General features: G+C 34.7%; 1 protein-coding gene across 1 annotated transcript; it reads left to right on the top strand.

Moving 5' to 3' along the window:
- Positions 1 to 23270: 23270 nt before the first annotated feature.
- LOC138326419 (uncharacterized) lies at positions 23271 to 24322 on the top strand. Its single transcript, XM_069272529.1, has 3 exons — positions 23271 to 23458; positions 23599 to 23747; positions 24267 to 24322. Exons 1-3 carry the CDS (start codon positions 23271 to 23273, stop codon positions 24320 to 24322), a joined length of 393 nt encoding a protein of 130 aa, XP_069128630.1.
- Positions 24323 to 26293: the final 1971 nt, after the last annotated feature.

Here is a 26293-nt window from a genome sequence, read left to right as displayed (position 1 = left end):
GAACATTTCTACACAACAAACATTTCTACACAAAAACATTTCTACACAACGAACATTTCTACACAAGAACATTTCTACCAATACATTTCTACACAAACATTTCTACACAACGAACATTTCTACACAACGAACATTTCTACACAAGAACATTTCTACACAACGAACATTTCTACACAATAGAACATTTCTACACAACGAAATTTCTACACAACGAACATTTCTACACAACGAACATTTCTACACAACGAACATTTCTACACAACGAACATTTCTACACAATGAACATTTCTACACAATAAACATTTCTACACAACGAACATCTCTACACATCGAACATTCTACACAACGAACATTTCTACACAACGAACATTTCTACACAATAAACATTTCTACACAATGAACATTTCTACACAACGAACATTTCTATACTACAAACATTTCTACACAATGAACATTTCTACACAACGAACATTTCTACACAATGAACATTTCTACACAACGAACATTTCTACACAACAAACATCTCTACACAACGAACATTTCTACACAACGAACATTTCTACACAATAAACATTTCTACACAACGAACATTTCTACACAACAAAACATTTCTACACAACGAACATTTTACACAACGAACATTTCTACACAACGAACATTTCTACACAACGAACATTTCTACACAACAAACATTTCTACACAATAAACATTTCTACACAACGAACATCTCTACACAACAAACATTTCTACACAAAAAACATTTCTACACAACAAACATTTCTACACAAAACATTTCTACACAACGAACATTTACTACATCACAACGAACATTTCTACACAACATAACATTTCTACACAACGAACATTTCTACACAACGAACATTTCTACACAAAAAACATTTCTACACAACGAACATTTCTACACAAAACATTTCTACACAACGAACATTTCTACACAACGAACATTTCTACACAACGAACATTTCTACACAACGAACATTTCTACACAACGAACATTTCTACACAACGAACATTTCTACACAACGAACATTTCTACACACGAACATTTCTACACATGAACATTTCTACAAAACATTTCTACACAACGAACATTTCTACACAACGAACATTTCTACACAACGAACATTTCTACACAACGAACATTTCTACACAATAAACATTTCTACACAACGAACATTTCTACACAACGAACATTTCTACACAATGAACATTTCTACACAACGAACATTTCTACACAACGAACATTTCTACACAATGAACATTTCTACACAACGAACATTTCTACACAACGAACATTTCTACACAACGAACATTTCTACACAACGAACATTTCTACACAACGAACATTTCTACACAATGAACATTTCTACACAAAGAACATTTCTACACATCGAACATTTCTACACAACGAACATTTCTACACAATAAACATTTCTACACAAGAACATTTCTACACAACGAACATTTCTACACAATGAACATTTCTACACAACGAACATTTCTACACAACGAACATTTCTACACAGAACATTTCTACACAATGAACATTTCTACACAGAACTATTCTACACAACGAACATTTCTACACAACGAACATTTCTACACAACGAACATTTCTACACAACGAACATTTCTACACAACGAACATTTCTACACAACGAACATTTCTACACAACGAACATTTCTACACAATGAACATTTCTACACAATGAACATTTCTACACAACGAACATTTCTACACAACGAACATTTCTACACAATAACATTTCTACACAACGAACATTTCTACACAACGAACATTTCTACACAACGAACATTTCTACACAACGAACATTTCTACACAACGAACATTTCTACACAATAAACATTTCTACACAACGAACATTTCTACACATCGAACATTTCTACACAATGAACATCTCTACACAACGAACATTTCTACACAACGAACATTTCTACACAAAGAACATTTCTACACAACGAACATTTCTACACATCGAACATTTCTACACAATGAACATTTCTACACAATAAACATTTCTTCACAATGAACATTTCTACACAACAACATTTCTACACAATGAACATTTCTACACAAAACATTTCTACACAACGAACATTTCTACACAACGAACATTTCTACACAACGAAACATTTCTACACACAACGAACATTTCTACACAACGAACATTTCTACACAACGAACATTTCTACACAACGAACATTTCTACACAACGAACATTTCTACACAACGAACATTTCTACACAACGAACATTTCTACACAACAAAACATTCTACACAACGAACATTTCTACACAACGAACATTTCTACACAACGAACATTTCTACACAACGAACATTTCTACACACAAACGAACATTTCTACACAACAACATTCTAACAAAACATTTCTACACAACGAACATTTCTACACAACGAACATTTTCTACACAACACAGAACATTTCTACACAACGAACATTTCTACACAAAAATTTTCTACACAACGAACATTTCTACACAACGAACATTTCTACACAACGAACATTTCTACACAACGAACATTTCTACACAACGAACATTTCTACACAACGAACATTTCTACACAACGAACATTCTACACAACAACATTTCTACACAACAAACATTTCTACACAACAAACATTTCTACACAAAACATTTCTACACAACAACATTTCTACACAACGAACATTTCTACACAACGAACATTCTACACAACGAACATTTCTACACAACGAACATTTCTACACAACGAACATTTCTACACAAGAACATTTCTACACAACGAACATTTCTACACAAGAAATTTCTACACAACAACATTTCTACACAACGAACATTTCTACACAACGAACATTTCTACACAACAAACATTTCTACACAACGAACATTTCTACACAACGAACATTTCTACACAACGAACATTTCTACACAACGAACATTTCTACACAACGAACATTTCTACACAACGAACATTTCTACACAACGAACATTTCTACACAACAAACATTTCTACACAACGAACATTTCTACACAACGAACATTTCTACACAACGAACATTTCTACACAACGAACATTTCTACACAACGAACATTTCTACACAACGAACATTTCTACACAACAAACATTTCTACACAACGAACATTTCTACACAACAACATTTTCTACACAATGAACATTTCTACACAACAAACATTTCTACACAACGAACATTTCTACACAACAAACATTTCTACACAACGAACATTTCTACACAACGAACATTTCTACACAACGAACATTTCTACACAACGAACATTTCTACACAACGAACATTTCTACAAAACGAACATTTCTACACAACAAAACATTTCTACACAACGAACATTTCTACACAACGAACATTTCTACACAACAAACATTTCTACACAACAACATTTCTACACAACGAACATTTCTACACAAGAACATTTCTACACAAAACATCAACATTTCTACACACAACGAACATTTCTACACAACGAACATTTCTACACAACGAACATTTCTACACAACGAACATTTCTACACAACGAACATTTCTACACAACGAACATTTCTACACAACGAACATTTCTACACAACGAACATCTCTACACAACGAACATTTCTACACAACGAACATTTCTACACAACGAACATTTCTACACAACGAACATTTCTACACAACGAACATTTCTACACAACGAACATTTCTACACAACAAACATTTCTACACAACGAACATTTCTACACAACGAACATTCTACACAACGAACATTTCTACACAACGAACATTTCTACACAACGAACATTTCTACACAACGAACATTTCTACACAACGAACATTTTTACACAACGAACATTTCTACACAACGAACATTTCTACACAACGAACATTTCTACACAACGAACATTTCTACACAACGAACATTTCTACACAACGAACATTTCTACACAACGAACATTTCTACACAACGAACATTTCTACACAACGAACATTTCTACACAACGAACATTTCTACACAACGAACATTTCTACACAACGAACATTTCTACACAATGAACATTTCTACACAATGAACATTTCTACACAACGAACATTTCTACACAACAAACATTTCTACACAACAAACATTTCTACACAACGAACATTTCTACACAACAAACATTTCTACACAACAAACATTTCTACACAACGAACATTTCTACACAACGAACATTTCTACACAACGAACATTTCTACACAACGAACATTTCTACACAAACGAACATTTCTACACAACGAACATTTCTACACAACGAACATTTCTACACAACGAACATTTCTACACAACAAACATTTCTACACAACGAACATTTCTACACAACAAACATTTCTACACAACGAACATTTCTACACAACGAACATTTCTACACAACGAACATTTCTACACAACAAACATTTCTACACAACGAACATTTCTACACAACGAACATTTCTACACAACGAACATCTCTACACAACGAACATTTCTACACAACGAACATTTCTACACAACGAACATTTCTAAACGAACATTTCTACACAACGAACATTTCTACACAACGAACATTTCTACACAATGAACATTTCTACACAACGAACATTTCTACACAACGAACATTTCTACACAACGAACATTTCTACACAACGAACATTTCTACACAACAAACATTTCTACACAACGAACATTTCTACACAACGAACATTTCTACACAACGAACATTTCTACACAACGAACATTTCTACACAACGAACATTTCTACACAACGAACATCTCTTCACAACAAACATTTCTACACAAAGAACATTTCTACACAAAGAACATTTTTAAACAACAAACATTTCATGTTGTACAGTATTCTGATAATGCGTAATTGATATTTTATCTTCGTGAAGCTGAAAGTTGTTGTGAAAAGTACAATACCACAAGTATCTATAAACCAAAAAACTTAGATCAAGACCTGTTAACAGCGGAAGACGTTTTAGATTGTGAAAGTTAGATTTGCAAGTGTTCTGGAATTGTTAACAAGCAAGGCTGATAATATAAATATTTTTAATTTACCTATAAAGAGTATTTATGTTATGTAATTTGTTTAAAATGGGTCTATTGCAAATGCTCTTCCATATTTTGACTATCATCGCAGTTTCATTTTGTTAGGCCAATTCTCTTATCACGATATGTTTCTGGTATGGCAAACGGTGCAATGCTTTCACAATAAAGTTTGAAGATATGCATCTAAATGAAATATTATCGAGTTGCAACAAACCAGTTGGCTTAGAATTCATAAGATTTGTTGTTTTTGTTTTAAGGCGCTCCACATTTGCAATTTGAAATATAATAATTTGCTCATATTTTATATTTGCTTTAAATAACGAAACATTTGATTTTCATCTTACTTTCCCACCTAAAATACATTTTATTTGAAACTTCAATGAGTCTCATATTTATCATTACGTATCGGCAACACATACATACAGTGAAACCTGTATAAGCGACCACTTCTGTATAAAGACCACCCGCTTCATAAGGCCGCTTTTATATGGTTCTAACTGACAAATTGCACCTCAATTCAACTTCTGTAAAATTAACACCTACTTAGTAAGACCAATTTTCTTGGGGTTCTAAATCTCATTTTCAAATTCAAAATAATTGATATTGAATTATATTGATTTAAAGTCCGTTAAATCAATATGAGATAAGTCTTACAAAACAATTAAACAATATGATCGCAGAGTAGTATTTAATCTCTTCAACCAGTCTAACTTGCAATGCAAAACTACGATGGCCCGTTTGAGCCTGTCAAATTACAACTACCTGATTAAATAAGTTGTACATTTATAAATTGACAAAGTGTACATGACCATTTACTCTTAAGTAGTTGTATATTTATAAATTGACAAAGTGTACATGACCATTTACGGTGGGCACGGCAAGGTATCGGCGTGAGTTATTGGGAGACTGGTGAATGGGGAATGTTAGATTCCAGTCTTGATCTTTGGTTCAGCTTTGATTGATATTGCAGCGATAACGTGACAAACAATAAAACACAGGCTATCATCATTCGACATTCCCTGTAAATGCAGTCAGTTATATAGTATGTGATCTTCAAATTTTATCTATAAACATACAAATGCAACTTAGATGTTGTCTTGAAAATATGACTTCAGCAGATACATTGTATAATTGTCAGTATACGGAAAACAACGAGGGGGCGTGGCCTGAGTTTTATTGTTTGTCACGTTATCGCTGCAATATTAATCAAAGCTGAACCAAGGGTCAAGAATGGAATCTAACATTCCCCATTCACCAGCTGTCTCCCAATAACTCACGCCGATACCTTGCCCTGCCCAAGTACACTTTGTCAATTTATAAATGTACAACTACTTAAGAGTAAATGGTCATGTACACTTTGTCAATTTATAAATGTACAACTTATTTAATCAGGTAGTTGTAATTTGACAGGCTCAAACGGACCATCGTACAAAACACAGTCTTACATGCTTTATATTGAAATGTGTGGCAAATTATTGCTTCTAGACACAAAGTCTGATTTTTACTTTCTCATCACACAACAGAAATATGAGCCTTTTATTTTACCAATGCGTGAAATTACATCTGAATAAAGATTAATCTTGACGTAAATTGTGTTGTGTTGCGATACGAAATAAAATGGTTGATGCTGGTAGGTGTAAGTGATGTTGGTCGTGAGCTACAGGGATAGTCTTGTCTCTTGTCGACCATATATATGCAAAACAAGAAGCTAAATGTGGCATTTCCTCTTCCAAGGCGTGAAATTAGTTCGTCTGTGACGTCATCCGAAGCCCGAAGTGCATTGTGCCCACGTACATGTGTATAGAACAGACCAATCGGAAAGGTCGTTGCAAAATTGAATTCTGTCAGAAAGAGATATGGAAATTCGTCTTTTTCTAGAAAACAAGTTAAGGACCTACTCTGGTGATGTGTCAGTCTCGTTGAAGTGTCGTTTCAACATTAATCAAAAAGGGCTTTTTTGTTATTTTTTTTTAAATAATTGTCTTTATTTGTAGCAAGTTGCTATATTAGAAAATACATAAAAACATTATTTCTATTATTTGTAGATTTTTTATACGTGTGTATTAATAAACGACCAATTTTGCAGTCATTTTGAAATAGTGCATTTTTCTGCTGAAATGTCACCCTTTTTACTTCAATGTTTTCTTATAAATCGAATGTGCGACAACATGTTTGACTATATCAACTTCATGCAAGATTTACTGTGATGAAAATATTTGAAAATAAGTGAAATAACAACCTATTGTATTTTATTTTTACAAAGTTACATTGACATTGTCTATTTATTCTTACTTATCAATCAATAAATAAGGAACTATTGTGTTAGTTTGTTGTGTATATGGTGGAAACAGTGAAACTTCGGTAAAGTCACAATTTGTGTCAAATAGCTATCTTTGATTCACAACAGCTGAAATTCAAGCGAACCACCATATTATTTTTATTCCATTTTCAACTTTGAAATGAAGTCTTATTTTTCCCCAAAGATCTATATTAGAAAAAAAAGTTAGTGATCAGAGAAATCTGACCAACACATCCTAAAGAATGTGTTTCAGGCTCAAGATGAGATATGTATTGAGTTCTGTTATGGAGCGTCTTGATTTGTATGTAAGAATGAAATACAGTTATGGATTTAGAATATTCTTATATTACAATAATATGGTAAACAATTATGTAATATATAACAGTTTATATCAAATCAATTTTCAATTTCTAAATCCCGGAAAGAAATATATATTTGATAATATTATGTGGTATTATTTGAGAAGAAGACAAAGTCCTACTCGCTGACATTTTTTAACACACATCAGCATCCACATAAGGTAACCTACCTAATTTGTTTTTTTAAGTTCGTCAGCAGATTAGAAGATATACACTCCTGGATAATTCAATAAACTCCATTAGTGAAGATATACATGACAAACACGAAAGGTATCTTTCAATTTATTACAAGCATTAAGGAAGGAGTTTTACAATGCAATTCTGTTAACATATCAAGCAAGCGGCAGCTTTGAAGACAATGTTAAATGTGCTGTTAAGTTGATGGCAGCTCGTTTTCATTTTCCGTGTAGTCAGAATATATCATCTTGTTGAAAAATTATTGTTCAATAAATATTATTTAAACCAACAGCTTTATCATTTCAAGTGCCAAAACATGAAATCGGCTTCATTTTAATCCATTGTTAACACATTTTTACCCTACGTTTAAAACAATGAAGTTAATACAAATTATTATTCCCTAGCAATCTTGGAAGTCTTCCGTAGCAAACTGTAATATGTTTCCGTTTTTAGAAACGTCTATCGTAGTGCTCTCATTTCATTCAGTTTTGCCGAAAACAAAATATTTAAAATTCGAAGATGATAGTCATAAATCTATAAAGCAAAACATTTGTGCGTAAAGTGATTAAAGGCGGGATGAGAAATGTCATTTTTTATATTCCAGTTAAGCTTACAATATATAGTACCATAGATGGTTCACAATTGTGTTTGTGCGGTTATGAAAAGTCTGCATCTTGTAAATTAAAAACAAATTCACAACAAATACATGTACTGTACATGTACAGACCAATATATTTGTATATATAGGGAATTGGCATACTGTATAGGTAATATTCCCACAATAATCGTGAAGATTATTGTGTCGCAATGGTATTACTATATAGGGGAGGAATTGATCAGAAGTTATTTGTCCCTGATTTGATCAAGTTTTTTTGTGATTTGACATGAGACACGATTTCGCTGTATCGATATTCACAAGTAAAATGTTCTCGCAGTTGACCTTTAAGATGATCGAAATCTAAAAAAATACTAAAGCATCATCAGCCCCGGGGTTAGTAAATGTTATTCTGCAAACTACATAGCAAACAAAACACTTTTTCATATTCGAGAAAAAACAACTGTCTTTGATTAGTGCCATGGTGATTTAATTGAGTTGTTTTTTATCTTATTCCCTAAAGGGTAATAAATGCCTTGTCTCATTAGATTGCTGAACTTTGTCCCAAGAAGGATTCTGTTACTAGTGGTCTATGGTGTGGGCTTTCATGTTATTTTTAGGAATCTTAATTATTAATGTGATACGACAGGGACGACTGGTTTGTCCGTTGTCAGTATGATGTAATGGAGTGGGTGTACTCGTTTGGTGTCTTCGGCGGTATGCTCCGTCTATGACATTATGTGAGGAAGGAAAAAACGTTATTAAGTAAAAAAGAAGGATCTACAACAGTAACATGTACATGTATATCATAGAAAACCATATTTTATATAATGTATAGTATTTATTATTAATGTATTTTACTTATGTGTCCATACCAGGACTTAAGTTATCCGTAACCAAAATAAATCTATTATCTTATCTTAGTACATGTACACGAACTTATGTTAAACTCGTATTACTGTAGGGAGAATCCGTTATTACAAATCGTGCAATGTGTGTTGTTGAATTTTCACCTATAGTAGGTTCAAATCCATAGCTATTCAGAGAATCAGTGGGTGTTATACCAACCATTAAATGGCACTCAAAGACGGATTGTTCTGATGGAGAGGGTGTTAATATCATGGTTTGGTACTCTATTACTTCCGTAAGATGTAGTATAATGATACCTTAAGTGTTGATAAAATTTTGATTTTATATGTTATTACGTAATGAGGGAAGGAGTGCCCCTTCCTGGCAATTAAAATGTAAGCATAAACGGTATTATTGTATCGTGTAAAGAGTGTACATCCAGTAGTGTAAACGAAAAGCCATTTATGAGTGCGAATTATATTTGTAGAAATGATCTTTATTCAACTTTGTATTATTCAGACGGTTTCGGACAAAGGTTAATTATTATCATCGTCGTTGTCATTATTTTTATCGTCGTCATTATCATTTTCACTTCTTTTATTTTTTACCGCCACCACCACCATCGTTATCATAATCATTATAGTAATCAAGTTTTAATCACATTCTCATAACCATTATCACCTCAGCCATCATCATCATCATCATCATCATCATCACCATCACCACCACCACCACCACCATCATCATCATCATCATCATCACCACCATCATCAATCATCATATCATATCATCATCATCATCGTAGCAATCAAGTTCAAATCATATCATCATTATATAATCATCATCGTCGTTGCAATCAAGTTCCATCACATCATCATATCATCATCATCATCATCATCATCATCATCACACCAGCATCATCATATCATCATCATCATATCATTCAATCATATCATCATCATCATCATCTAGCAATCAAGTTCCAATCAATCATCATTATCATCATCATCATCATCATCATCATCATCACCACCACCACCATCATCATATCATCATCATCATCATAGCAATCAAGTTCCAAATCATATCATCATTATAATCATCATCGTCGTTGCAATCAAGTTCCAATCACATCATCATATCATCATCATCATCATCATCATCATCATCACCACCACCACCATCATCATATCATATCATCATCATCATAGCAATCAAGTTCCAATCATATCATCATCATAATCATCATCGTCGTTGCAGTCAAGTTCCAATCACATCATCATATCATCATTATCATCATCATAATCATCATCATCATCATCATCATCATCATCATCATTATCATCATCATCATCATCATAATCATCATCATCAGCAGCAGCAGCAGCAGCAGCAACAGCATCATCATCACCATCATCATTGTACCAATCAAGTTCCAAGCATCGTCGTAGCAATGAAGTTCCAATCACATCATCATCATCACTTCAGTTATCATCATCACCATTTCCACCACAACCATCATCATTGTAGTAATCAAGTTTCAATCACATCATCATCATCATATCATCATCATCATCATCATCATCATCATCATCATCATCATCATCATCATCGTCATTATATCACCACCATCATCATTATCATCATATCATCATCATTATCATCATTTCTATCATCATCATTGGAGCAATCAACTTCCAATCACAACACTTCAACCAACCAGATTATGAAAACAACCATTTACCAATCGTACCCTTTTCCTATCCCTTTACCCTATGAGATATCAAATGTTTACGACAATGTTTCAGTTTGAGGTAATCAGAGGAAATCTGAGAAATGCCAACAAGATATAGAGTTCGGGTAACCATGACGATTGCGTACAGATATGACATGTGGATAGAAAGAAATAGTTCGTAACACATTACAGTCATGTTGTTCTCGTAACTATATTAAGATGAATCAAAATAGCATTTTAACATTTCAAATTTCACATATCTTAATGAGATGTCAGTCACCATAACGAAAAAAAATTTGTCATTCCAAGAGAAATCAACCCCGACACATTTTCTAAAATACCACACAAGGAATAAGACTTCCTGGTTCTATAAAATTAAGCACCACGTGTACAAATATAAACTGTACGAGAGCAAATTTATTGCGAAGAGATGTCATTACAAATCTATGAATGGCAATTCCATCAGTCCCTGGTGACTTAACAAGAAGGAAGTTTGTGATTCATCCATCTGGAAAGTGTCGGCGGCTGTTGAAAAAAAGATCATGTATTAGGTGGTTCTTGACAGCACAATTCTGATAATAACGAGTTTTAATTGTATTTGAAATGTTAAGTTGGCACCATTGGAAGCAGATACAGAGGAATAGGATTACAATGAGTTAAACGGAAGATCAAAAATATTTTTTTGCTCTTATGCAAAGTTTTCGATATAAGAATTTGATATGAATAATGCATATCCATGTGCATATTCTTAAATGTATCGCTCGTGACCACTATGAATTGAAATATGCCACTAATCATCGGGAGCTTTCGCCATTTTAAAACCTGGACCGATACACGTAAGGCACATCTGGCATATTTCAATGCAAAAGAATGAGATCAACTGGGTCATTTTGTCTTATTTTCTCAGAACGTTCTTAATACTATAAAACTACATGACAACAACTTTTAGTTAAAATAGAATTTCACGACTATTATTTTATACTGTTAACTATTTCATTTTCGCTGATGCAAAATTTCGGGTATTCGTGATATACAGCATAAATTTGCGATCAGGGACTCTTACTCACAATGATGCCTATACGTTTTATACTCCGTTATTCTCTTAACATTTAAATTCGTGTTCGAGCTCTCTCTCGCGACATTACGCGAAAATTAGTACCTCGCGAAAAGAACGTGCTTAACAGTACACTAATCGAACGTAACTTGGATAGCATCGATGCTATAATGATGAACACTGAATTATTTACCTTTTAACAACATCCACATTATTCTACGTCATCATGCGAAATTATACCATTCTGGGTGTATTTTTGTTTAAATGTGTTTAAATGTTTATCAAAATGATAAAATATATGAATCATATATCACATAAATTGTGTGTTGCAAATTTGAGAATTCACCATTCTCCGTTAAAAAAGTTTTACATTGTCATCCTTCAGCGGCTGTTTACAGTGGAATGCCCACCAAACAGGGTTTGTGTCATTATGCGATACGGTGTAACATATAATTACGGGAGACTTCAATAAAACCAAATCATCTACTGCTGTAGATTGAAGAGAACTTTGAGCCTTTCCATTTTCTAGCTTCCATGAAAGCCGTGCCGAGAACACAGGGTACTATTATAGTAGGCACTGGAGTAGCTCATTTGCTGACAGCTAGTACTTAGCAGCCGAGCGAAGCGCCTCCACTATGCCTACTTGACATATCTAGCGGGGCCTAGGAAGGCAGAATATGACAGCCTTTCATTGTGTCACGCCTATGCTCACGCCTATACGGGATCCAGAGATAAAATGAATCTCTAAGTAAACCGAAATAATACATAGGCTTCATTGTCAATAGAAATTATTGTCTTCTCTTCTTGGTTGGACTCTGTACTATGCTACTTTGAGGTTATTGGGATGACAGCAAAGAAATCTTGTTCTAAAATTTTATATACATGACGTAGGACCAGACTCCCAAGGCCTAATGTATACTGATTGGATGCCAGGCTTCTTAACCTTATATGGCATACACAATTTTGATTTACTGATATTACATGATCTCGTCTCAAAATAAATTAAACCTGATGCTATTGTAATGGTAATTACGTGAACCTCACATGGCAAATCATAATTGAATGAAGGAAATAAGTTAAACTTCTTTAACTCAAATTACTCCATACCTCTTTCCGAATCTTTTCTCCTGTATAATACAAGTTATCTTCCCACTTATGAGTCGAAGGTTTTACTCCAGTTATTTATCAATTATTGATATGTTGTCTAAGATTAAGTGTATGCCATTGTCAGTATTTCAATGCTGAAATATATTTTTAATTGACAAGTCAATGAAGCTATATGGTCATTTATCCGAACACATGGTTTTCTTCCGGATACTCTGGTTGTGTCCGAACCTAAGACTCCCTCCCCATCCAGGCCTACACGCGTAATTTATATAAATAGATATATTTTGTGTCGCAGGCTTTCGAAAACGATTAAGTGTTGATAGTTATAAGTATTGATAGTCAACATTTGAGTATTCGAGTACTATAGTCCTCGCATTTCTTTTTCATAAACAACGTATTTTTATATTTGAAACAAAAGACTTCATTTCTTTTAAAAAGTACACTACCAAAGACTTCCTTATGCACCATATGTCACCAACATAATACTTATGTTGGTACACTGGGACGTTAAGGTTAATCACATGGATATCCAGGAAGGTAAATTATTGACTAATTTGTCTGGAGACATCACATACATGACGCAATCTATTGGCATAGCTGTCTGGACTAACGAGATATCATTCGAGATGACCTGGACTTTAGGAGTAACCAAAGAGTGAACACATGGACTTAGATTTGGTACGAAAGAGTGACCACATGGACTTAGACTATGGTATTCTAAAGGTTATCTGTTGAGGTTTGGGTATTGATAATGTTATCACCAAATACATGTATCAAAGACGTACATTCTTATATCACTAGATCCTTACACATCGTTCCACATTGTTGAAATTACTTCTTCTATATCAAACACAGAATTTTCCATAGATTCTAATTTTTATCGATTTGTCATTTTGTATTTTAAGTTTATATCTTCTATTTTGATTTCTTTAATTTTGACCTCATTAAATTTGATTTCATAACACTTTCCCCCTCATTAAATTTGATTTCATAACACTTTCCCCAGGAAATGTCCATACAAACAATGATGTGACTTCCTCACGCCCCGACTCAGGTTGTTTTAAATACTAAAGACATTGGTTTTTTCTCGAAAACACGGACAACAGTGTTTAATTAAAAAGTGTCGTCGTGATGGAGGTTAAGACGATAGACACAAGATCGATGGTCCAGGACCTAATCTGTGTGAGAATTACTATTGTGGTACCCTCGGCCAGACAAGATTATTTCATTATGTGACAGGTCTAGGTCTATGGCGCGCCAACATAACATCATCGCCACTTTCAGCTGCGAACGCATTACTATTCAAGGCATCATGCGTGACACCGTCGCTCTATCCGTTTTGTAATAATCTAGTATAATAGGTCCCGAAATTAGTTTCTTACGATGAAACCCAAATAGTAAATGCCTATGGCTATGACCACTCGCTCCATCTTATAAATTTGACGAGGCATTATTAGAGAGGGTCTTGGTAACAATTTAGTTGATGGTATTTATCATCCATAACTACTAAGTTTATACACATTTTGGCAAAAACACCGTGATATCTTATCATATATGCGTCGTCTAGGCTTACAGTATATTAGCTAAACGATTTTGAGTAAATGATCAATCGAAGGTTATTGTACTATATAGGGTTACGTGTCATGGTATTGAAAATTGTAAATACAGAGACAGATTTATTATATATCCTTTCTCATCAAATTGCACAAGTCCATTTCTGTGGTTTATTATTTCAAAATTAGTAAAACATGAAAAAAACTCATTTTTTTCAACTGAATAGCTATTATACATATAAATGAAGGCTTCAGCAGCATACAAATGTTCAAAATAAACTAATATCAACATACTGATATCAGACTTCCTCATGCTATTATGTTTTTTATAGTAGCATTCCCTTATTAGTATATCATTGGCTATCTATACTCCTGTTCTATCTGTTAAATGTTAACATTTACTTAATGGGAAAATTTTGATATGGAATTGCATTACGTCAATTTTATAAACAATTTTCGCTGTAGTAGTGCATGTAATTGCTGTCTCAACTATACACAGCATCATTACAGGGCGTTCGCGTGTTCTTTAACCATCTACAGTTAGAATATTGGATGATGTTTTGTTCAAAAATAACAAGTGCACGGCGTTATTATGCCTGACGTAGTCACCTTCATCTTTTCATGGAACTTTGTTCAATTTAAACCTTTTGTTCTAAATATATAGTATAAGTAAGTACATGACACGACGCTCACTTTTTAAAGTGTTTCTTGCTAGTTTTGACAAGTTACAATAATATCGTCAAAATATAACTGAGGGTTCCATGGAAGGACAATGACACACTATGTTTTAAAGAGTAAGCATTGACAGATCAAAATTCAAAGAGATTAATTTGTTTACGTGAAATATAAGGCATCCATTGTTCAATTTTATTTTATTTTATATAATATTAGTTTTGTATTTTGTGTCGATGCAAATTATGGCCTGGTTTGGAGCGTCCTATATACATGCAGGGTCTCAAAATGGTGAAGGAGTACCAAGAGAAAAGTCATCGAGAATGCATTGTAAAATTGTAAACAATAAAAATACATACGTGAGATATTGTGGAGAAGGAGTATTAGGGGAAAAGCCATCGAGAGTGCATTGCAACTGCAAAATGGCATTTGATGAAGTCCTGTTAACTACAAAAACATACCTAAAATACCGTGTTTAACAGTTTGGAAATGAAAGACCCCTTGTACACAATATTAACACCTGGATATCATAAATACGACTAGTTATCATTGTTGTGTCGTTCCGACTATGCTTTGGTATCAAGGTTAGACCTCAAATGCAAGTAAAGAGCTGCAAGCATGCCATTTTAAATGCAGGTCAATTTGTTTGCTCTGACAATGAAATGCATTTACAAACGTGGATATTTTCGAGAGTGCTTAATTTCGCGAGTTGGATGGATACAACATTTTGATAATGTTAACAACAAAATTCATACATTTACAACCTTTTGAATTGGCTAATCAAAATACTGCTTCTAGAATATTGGATGTGAATTTCAGGGGACGAAATAGTTTGAAAGAGCTGTCATAATTATTTTCATGTATGAAGTCATGTCGCCTAAAGAGCACATTGTCATCAAAAATAAAATTAATATGTATACTTAGACGAAATGTTTTAATTAATGTAGTTTGGAGTAGAAAATGCAATTGATCAGAGGTATATGTAGTATAAAGGCTACCAGAACGTTAGCCCCTGTTTGTTTGATTCAATTACCGTCCTATTAACAGCCAGGGTCATGTAACGACGGCCTCACATGTGAGTTGCGTGTATGAATTGTGTAGTGCGAGTTTTGGGAGACTGCGGTATGTTCATGTTGTGTCTTCTTGTAAAGTGGAACTGCTGTCATTTTTGTCGTGCTATACCACTGAAGCATGTCACTGAAAACACCAAGCAACACCCCCAACCCGGTCACATTATACTGACAACGGGCTTACCAGTCGTCCTACTCCCTGTATGCTGAGCGCTAAGCAGGAGCTAAAACTACCACATTTAAAGACTTTGGTGTGTTTCGGCCAGGGTTTTCGGATACTAGTGCCTTCCTCACAAGGGCGAACGCTCAACTTAAGGCCAATAGTGAGGCGGTGCCAAGGGAGGCATTAAGAAGTGCAAAGTCAGTTAGGAAGAAGTTAGCCCGTTCGAGATGTTGTCAGATCCTCTATTAAACGGAGTGATAATTAGGATATGTATTTTAATATTGTATTTCCTAGTAACAAATTTCCGCTGCTATTATGACTAACAAATTTTCATGATTTTTGAAATTTCAATTTTCAGTTTTCAAATGCATCAACAAATGTAAAGCTCCAAAACAAAAGTACTGCAATACCTACACAAACAATTTATTTTGATGAAAAGTGCTGTTGTTATCACAGAAAACACAAAGTAATGCTACTGTTTATGGCTATTGTGTTATTTTTTTCCGAAAACAAACTGTCAAATGATCAAAACGAGGTGTAAATGTAGCACTTGGATAATCTTAATTATGGAATTGAATAAATGGGTTATATTTGTGACGTTGTTCTGAGAATGAAAACTGCCTCTAAATAGGTTTTGTTCCAGTGTGTCATTTATCTAGTACTCCTGAACCCTTGGTGTACCTGACGACACAGGAACATCCCCATTGATTTTCAGATTCTTTAACTAGATTGATTAACGGGATAGAATTTAAGCAACAACAAAGTTCAGGCCTTCAGGAATATCGGTACAAATACGGAAGTTTGAAGAAATAAAAACATAGCCCGAAGACGTCATCTATCATGGTAGTAGAAATTGAAATTTGCTTAATAATCACTTAATAAGATATAGTTAAGCTGATGTGTGTGGAATCTAATAGATATTATGAAGTATTCGCCTTTGGTTTTCGAACTTGATTATGTAAATATTGTGTAAACAATGTGGAAAACTCAGTATTGATAGTGTGCTTCACTTTTTGCTCGAGTGTCAAAAACGTTGTTTCGAACTCGTGACCTAATGATGGGTGGAGTAGTGAATGCTCTTACCTTTTATTTACAAATTTAAATGACACCCTGTGACTTTTAATTGGGAGGCCGTTCCTGTGTGCGACTTAATGAGTGTAAATGGGAAAAATTAAAATTGGATATGTCTGTAAATATCCAGGAAATACTGAAAGAGATAAACACAATTCTTGAATTTTCTGTGTCTTAATGTTCTATTGTTATGAAAATATTGTATGTAAGTTGAAATCTAATACGTTATGTATTTGAAAGGTTTCATGTGATTTATCTGTCGATCTACTCATAACCAACTAATTTTCGTGGCAACTTAATTTCGCGTTGTCATGTTTAACCTCTTCATCATGAAAATTTAATTTCGCGTTTTCATGTCCTTTTCTACATCATGAAAATTTTACTTTCGTGTTGTCATGCCTAACCTCTACGTCATGACAATTTAATTTCACGTTGTCATGATAACCTCTACATCATGAACATTTAATTTCGGGTTTCATGTCTTATTCTACATCATGACCATTTAATATCGCGTTGCCATGCCTAACCTCTATATCATGACAATTCAATATCGCGTTGTCATGGCTAACTTCTACATCATGACAATCTAATTTCGCGATTTAGAATCATAAGATTCTACTACCGTTATCCAACTTTCATTCGCGGCTACTGAATTCCGCGATTTCTGTTTCAAACCATTTTCGCGGAGATTCAGTTTCGCGTATATAATTTTAAATAGAAATACCTTTGAATTCATTTGTTCAAGAATTCTAGAAAATATAATTCGCGGAGATAAATTTTCGCGAATTTACTTTGATTGCGAAATTCACGAAAATATCTCGCACGCGAGAGAAGGTTGGCTTACAGTATCCCTTACTCTTTTTTTCGCAATTTCTACGCAAAATGTGCCTAATTTAATATCAAGGGAAAAGTAGTTGGTTTAAATGGTTCTTCAAAAATGATTTTTTATACACTGTATCTGTTTAAATGAAGCTACAACACCTTACCCACACAATACAAATGATATTAAATATGACAACATGAAAAAGTTAAATGTGCAAATTTTATGTTAGATGTTCAATTCGGTGTGATGGATTTTAATATCAATGGTGACCATTTTTGCAGACTATATTTTCTAAAGAAAATGTAAGTTTTAGTCCGGTGGCTTATGTCGGGTTTTGGGGGTTCCGTGGGCAATTCCTTGATGGAGTTTAACACAATATACCAAAATATTCAGTAGGTCATCCTCTTTCGAAAATATGATGGTGTCAATTTTTGACCTTGCGGTGAGGTCAAAGTAAGGGGTCAAAGGTCATATGATTGACTATGCAATAATACCTCATTTGACAGCAAGAAATTCAAGTTTACAGGTAGATCACCTTTTAATTCCTATTATTTTAGCATTAGTATGCTAATTATGTATAGCACTATGTTTTATAATACTTTCAGATAATTTTTTTGTCAAAATATCACCAAAAAATCGAATTTTGGTAATTTAAGGGAAAACTTAGCGCAAGTTAAATAACAGTCATGATCTTGCTATACCCATGAATAGAATAAATAGTATTTAATCAGTCTTTCCCACAAAATGGTTTCATAAATGTTTTAAATGTTAGTTCAGACATATTGAACAAACTTCAGAAGGATCAAGAATGCCTTTTGAAAATGTAAAAAATATAATCAAAACATTGCAATACCCCACCCCATCCCGCGCAACAAAGAGTTCAGTGGAAAGGGGGTGTTTATATTGAATATTGACCTGCCTGTCTGTCCGTCTGTCTGTCTGTCTGTCTGTTTTTCTTTCTTTTACATGGAAAATGTTTTCAAGTAACTCCTTCTTAACTGCTTAATAACTTCATTGAAACTTGAAGCAATGTTGGGGACCATGTGTTGATGTGTACGCATGTTTGCGTTTGCCGTTATGTTGGTTACCTTGGTAACTAGGTCAATATACACACAGGTCTTTTGTAGAAAGAATAAACCCCAAACAACATAACTCCGGACAACTCTTAAAACACTGGGCTAATATAAATTTACCTACACAGTAATGTTGAAGAGCATGTGCAAATGAGCAATTAGGCTTTCATTTGTTGAGAAAATGGTTGCCATGGTAACCTGGTCACTATACACAAGTTTTGTAAAATGACCAATAGCTCATTAGTTGTTGGATCAAATACATTTTTGTATGATTAAACTTTGTCAATTACTGTAACTTATATATGTCTATAATATGACATATCACATCCTCCAACAGCGATCACCAAGGGCATATCAACAATGGAGGAACATTTGGTTGCCATGGTTTCAATTCGTTTTCACCAGTAAAAACATTTAACAATATCTGTAAATGGAGCGTCAATTGTTCGATCATGCGGTAGGATCAAGGTTAGGAGTCAAAATTATCATGGTCAAATATGCAATAATGGGGCTTTCGTAACCAGAAACGCAAGTTTAAAAGTAACATACCTTTTATTCTTTTGCATCTGCACAAATAAGTTTGTAAGAGAATGTTTCAATATATATTTAGAAAAATGAGTTCTTAAAACATTTTTATAAGGAAAATCTTGGGTCATTTTATGGGAACTATGGTTTGTGTCCTATATTTTTCCAATATGTCAAATATTTGAAACTCTTTTTAGAAAATCGACATGCCAGTTACGTATTCTTTGAACATTATCATAATGGTAACAACAGTAAATATGCATATCCATATATCTCGTCGGGTTCAGCGGCACAGATTGTCATCACAGGCACAAAAGTTCCATTTTCTGTCATTTTCCATCCATTGTTGACGGGTGCTATACTTTCAGGGTTTGATAAGGTATATAATCATTTACGAGGGTGGTTTAATTTTGACCAAATTCTAAACAAATCACCTGTATTGGGGCTATCACCCATATGTATTGTATTTTTGGCAGCTAATTTTCCGTATTTTGGCATAATATACCGGTATATGAAATATCGTAAAATTATGCTAAAATCCTTTTCTTGAAAGTAATGAGAAAAACTTTTTTTGATTGATAATTAAAAAAAACCCCGGATGCCTGAATACTGATTTTCATTTCATTTGGTTTTAGCATATATTCATGTATGTCATAACACGGATATGATGTTCAATACCAAATAACGGTTACGTTTCCAAAAAAAAAATACTTTCGAAAAGGTCTTGTTTTCTGTGGCCGAAATGAAAGTTGATCTTTGGTTGCCAAGGTATAAAATCAGTTGCAAGGGGTTGATTTTGATAATTTTCTAAATAAATCGTCTGTAATGGGGCTATCATCCATATCTTGCATATTTTTGAACATGTACATTTGGCACTCAATTTTCCATATTTGGCGGAATACATAGCAATATAGGAAAAAAACATACTAAGATACCTTTTAAAAAGTAAAGAAAACATCATATTTTTATTGATAATTTGACAAAAAATGAATGCATGATCCATATCTTGCATATTTTTGAACATGTACATTTGGCACTCAATTTTCCATATTTGGCGGAATACATAGCAATATAGGAAAAAAACATACTAAGATACCTTTTAAAAAGTAAAGAAAACATCATATTTTCATTGATAATTTGACAAAAAATGAATGCATGACTACCAAATAACGGTTCCGTTTCCAAAAAAAATACTTTTGAAAAGGTTTATGAACTAACAAAAGAAGTATTCAATGAATGAATTAAACACATCGCATACATTGAAGAAGAAAATCAAGTTATAGGCTTTAAATGTCAAGATATATTCACACTCCCGTCAGTTTTTTGCAGTTTTTCAGCTTATAATTCACTTGACCTTTGACCCTCCATATTGTCAAAAAAATTGACATCATAATTTTTTTGGAAAGATGGTGGCCTACTGAAAGTTTTGATATATGGTGTCAAACTTCATCACAATAAGCTCACGGAATTACATAAGCCGCCGGACTAATTACTTAATGCCCTTTTAACAGTCATGGTTATATAAGGACATACGAGTTTGATTTATAGATGAGGGAAAGCCAGAGTAACAGGAGAAGAACCACCGACCAGTAATTAGTACGTGGCATCTGCTTCACATGATAATCTAAGGTGTCCAAAATGCTACCATTTGTCCTCCAATTCAAAGTCGTGAGTTTGAAACCTATCCCGGGTTGCTGTCATGCTCTATAGATTTATATTTTCGCCAAGTACCCAGGGCTCACCTCTACTCCCATAGCCATGTAGGTCATGAAATGATCTTGGTTGTTACTAGTAAATCAAAACAGTTTCAACCCATATATAAAGTGGGTTTTTTTCTGTTTCCATTGATTAAAAAAGTGAATTTGATGTACTGAAATGAAATTAATTCCACAGCGCTTTCGTTCTGAGACACAAAAGAGCTAAAAATAAAGACAAGTTATAGCTTTCTCTTAGTAGCAGACGATTTCACTTGATATACGAGCACTTGGTTCATACACTGACCGTATCGAGATCGAGTTCATCGACCTGACGAACCGGTATCTGACTTCTAGAGCTCGCAATGACAACATCGATTCATTTTCTGTCGAATGGCGTGAAAATTGCTACACAAGAGAATAATTGTACCACTTCCACTGCAGTCAATCTCGCAGATAAATAATTTGTTTTGGGAGCTTTGCTTTATCCTTACGTTCCTCGGATAAAGGCTTCATATAGACTTGACCTGGTCTGGAACAGAAAAAGAATTCGTGTTCTGTTTACAACATCTTTATTTATGGATTTATTGGTTATCGTGCATGTGCTTAGGATTTGAAATACACGTACAAAGGATTTTTTTTTTTTTTTTTTTTTTAAACTCTTTTTTATTAGAACTAGTGCAATTCATACACAAACTTCTTTCTCTCTTTCTTTTTTTCTATTTATTTATTTATTTATTTATTTATTTATTTACGCCAAGTAAACTTGTTCTGTGTCCCAAAACTATATAAAGACTATTAATTTGAATATGATTTGGAATATTATATAATTGTTTTTCATTTTGGGAATATTTTTATTCGGGATTCCTAAATCTTTATGAAATTCATTTCTGCGTTACTGATTTATTTCATTCTTTTTCACTCTTTCTTCCTTCTTTATTTCTTTGCTCTAAAACACTTAATGTTTTGTTTGTCACAATTTCACCCTTCTTTTATAAGCACAACTCATCTTGGTGTTAAATTGGTGCTTGAAAGCAGGAATCTGACACAGTACAGCTAGGGTAATCTGAGCGGGCCAATGGGAATCCAGGGAATGACACGTAAATTGAACCACAAATAGAATAGGATAATAACGACTACTGCAGGAAATGGATCAATGAGAACTCACGAGATTGAATCAATTGGAAAATCAGAAATCTTGTAGCACTGTAGAATGTCTAAAAAGAATGTTTAATGGTAAAAATATGGGATGTTCAGTGGTAACTAAGGGGTGTTCAATAGTAACTATGGGATGTTAAGTGGTAGCTATTGGATGTTCATTGATAACTAAAGGATGTCCAGTTGTAACTATAGGGTGTTCAGTGGTAACTATGGGGTGTTCATTTGTAACTGTGGGATGCTCAATGGTAACTATGGGATGTTCAGTGGTAACTATGTGATGTTAAGTGGAAACTATGGGATGCTCAATGGTAACTATGGGTGTTCAGTGGAAACTATTGGATGCTCAATGGTAGCTATGGAGTATGTTTCAGTGGTAACTATGGAATGTTAAGTGGTAACATGGGATTTTAAGTGGTAACTAAGTGGTGTAGTGTTCAGTGGTAACTATGGAGTGTTCAGTGGTTAAATATGGGTTTCAGTGGTAACTTTGTGTTGTTCAGTGGTAACTATGTGGTATTCAGTGGTAACTATGTGGTGTTCAGTGGTAAATATGTGGTGTTCAGTGGTAACTATGGGGTGTTTAGTGGTAACTATGTGGTGTTCAGTGGTAACTATGTGGTTTTCAGTGTTAAATATGGGTTGTTCAGTGGTAAATATGGGTTGTTCAGTGGTAACTATGGTTCCCCATATGTCTCACCTTTTGTGCCTATTTCCATTATAAGTGTGATCTCTGTAGGAAGTTTGTGCTTTGTCCAATTTCTGAACACCACGATTTAATATGGCTGATTTACACTCTCGTTATTCCAAACAAATCCCTCGGTTGTCTAGATTTTCCCTTTTCACTTGACCGGATACCATTAGAGATGGTAATGGCGAAGCGTCTTGCAAATATCCCACTTTAAATGTCACTGTAAATCAAACGGTTGTATCCTCACACAATCAAATCCAGCATTAAGTGGCTCTCCGCTCATGACCTTCACATTTTTATCTGTTTAATCATTCACCGTGTATCATCGTCACTGTTTGGCAAAACATTTTAGCAAATGTCAGCAAAACACCATGCTGCATTGGCGGAAAGTTTCTTTTTTATGTTTGCCATTGCTACTGCATAAATAGACGGAATGTCGGTGATTGAGACAAACTGCTGTAGTTTGTCATTTGTTTTCAGGAAATTCGGCAAAACCTATGTATCCTGAGCGCCGATTAAAACGCAACACTTTTTAATTGAATATTTTCAATTAATTTAAATTAAACAAATTAATAATGTAAAACTTTGAGCACATTACCTATGTATACAATAATAATTCGCATGACTGGACTTCCTCTCGGGCCGTGAAGCGGTCGATTGTTGAAAAAGTACCTATCCGCACGTGCACTCGGTATCAATGCGCGTTTGGTCTACCCATTACACGTGTACAGTCCTTGTAGATAGGAAGGCTGTTTTCCACATTCAAATTTTGAAAACGCCGTTGAGTTTGGAAAACGATGCCCGACTTACGGATACCCAGCGTCACAAAGTTAGGGTTATGTAATTGGCAGGCGGATTTTCGCGGCGTGAAATTGCGCGTAGAATGGGATGTTCGCCTTCGACTATTGTGAGACTTTATCAGCGGTACGTTCGAACGGGTTCTCTGAATGATAGACCGCGCCCTGGGAGGCAACGAGTGACGTCGGATCGACAGGACCGTTACATCCGGGTCACCCATCTCCGTGATCGCTTCCAAACTGCCTCTCAAACGGCCAGAACAACGATATGTATCAATAGAAGACGAATTTCGGTTTCTTCTGTCCGCCGACGTTTGCGTTGCGTCGGTTTGAAAGCCTGTAGACCCTTCAGTGGGAACATGTTGACACAGCGTCGACGTCAAAATCGCCTGACGTGGAACCGGAGGCATCGACGTTGGCTCATGCGCCAATGGAGACGCGTACTGTTCTCGGATGAATCCCGTTTCCATCTCCGTAATAGTGACGGTAGAATTCGCGTTTGAAAACGACGGGAAGAGCGCGTTACGTCGATTCGTGCGTCCGCGAATGTGGTGGGTGGTGGCAGTGTCATGGTGTGGGGAGGGATATCCTTCGACCGCAGGACGCCCCTTGTTATCGTGGATGGTAATCTGACGGTACGGCGTCACTTCGACGAAGTCCTACAAACTACCGTTGTACCGTTCTTTCGTAATCATCCCGACGTCAATATTCTAATACAAGACAATGCTCGTGCGCACTTAGCAAGGTTGACCACAGACTTCCTTCATCAACAGAACATTCAAACACTGCCCTCGCCTGCCCTCTCCCCTGACCTCAGTCTGATCGAACACTTGTGGGACCAGTTAGGTCAAGCTGTGAAACGACGTCAGCCACAACCGCAAAATTGACGTGAACTTGAAATTGCCCTTCAGGAGGAGAGGAGGAACATTCAGCCAGTTAGAATTCAGCGTCTGGTTCGGTCCATGCCACGTAGGTGTCGTGCTGGTGTGGAGGCAAATGGCCACATCAGATATTGAAAGTGTGTAAATGAATTTTGGGTTTAGCGTTGAAACGTTTGTCTCATCCCCATTCACGGGAAATCTTTGACTAACTCACTGTAGGAAACGACTCTCGAAATGTAAACCTTTGTGATGAAATAAAGATTTTTTCTATAAAATTTTTGTTACCATTAAATTTTGCATATTATAACAGTGTTGCGTTTTCATCGGCGCTCAGTATATATAACATACTTAAAACATTTAAAGCAGTAACAACTTAAGGTTTAATTTCGCGATTTCCCTTAATTTCATACTTATTTTCGCTAGGCCGTAGATGTTTCTCTTTGAGTTGATGAGGATGGTTGTTCTTTGTAAAATATTACATGCAACTTTATTAAACTACATAATAAGAAAGTTGATTTCCAAGAATGATAACTCCTTGCTTTTCTTTGAAAATAATTTGGGAAGAAACAAAAATCCGCTTAAACCTAAAAACATTACATGAACAGACTTGAATCCCAATATGACCTCAAATGTTGTTTACAAGACAGTTAGAGCGACATCACTCCAAATGTTGTTTACTAGACAGTTAGAGCTACATCACTCCAAATGTTGTTTACTAGTCAGTTAGAGCTACATCACTTCAAAGGTTGTTTACTAGTCAGTTAGAGCTACATCACTTCAAAGGTTGTTTAATAGTCAGTTAGAGCTACATCACTTCAAAGGTTGTGTA

This window comes from Argopecten irradians, chromosome 6 (assembly GCF_041381155.1).
Source record: "Argopecten irradians isolate NY chromosome 6, Ai_NY, whole genome shotgun sequence".
Taxonomy (NCBI): Eukaryota; Metazoa; Mollusca; class Bivalvia; order Pectinida; family Pectinidae; genus Argopecten; species Argopecten irradians.
This window is presented reverse-complemented; position numbering and strand designations above follow the sequence as displayed.

Bases quoted from the DNA above. Each gene is read 5' to 3' on its own strand.
- LOC138326419 (XM_069272529.1), top strand. From the start codon at position 23,271: ATGTCCAGTTGTAACTATAGGGTGTTCAGTGGTAACTATGGGGTGTTC. The intron at 23,459-23,598 runs GTATGTTTCAGT...TGTGTTGTTCAG, and splicing joins TGCTCAATGGTAGCTATGGA to TGGTAACTATGTGGTATTCA. The intron at 23,748-24,266 runs GTAAATATGGGT...ATTTGTTTTCAG, and splicing joins TAAATATGGGTTGTTCAGTG to GAAATTCGGCAAAACCTATG.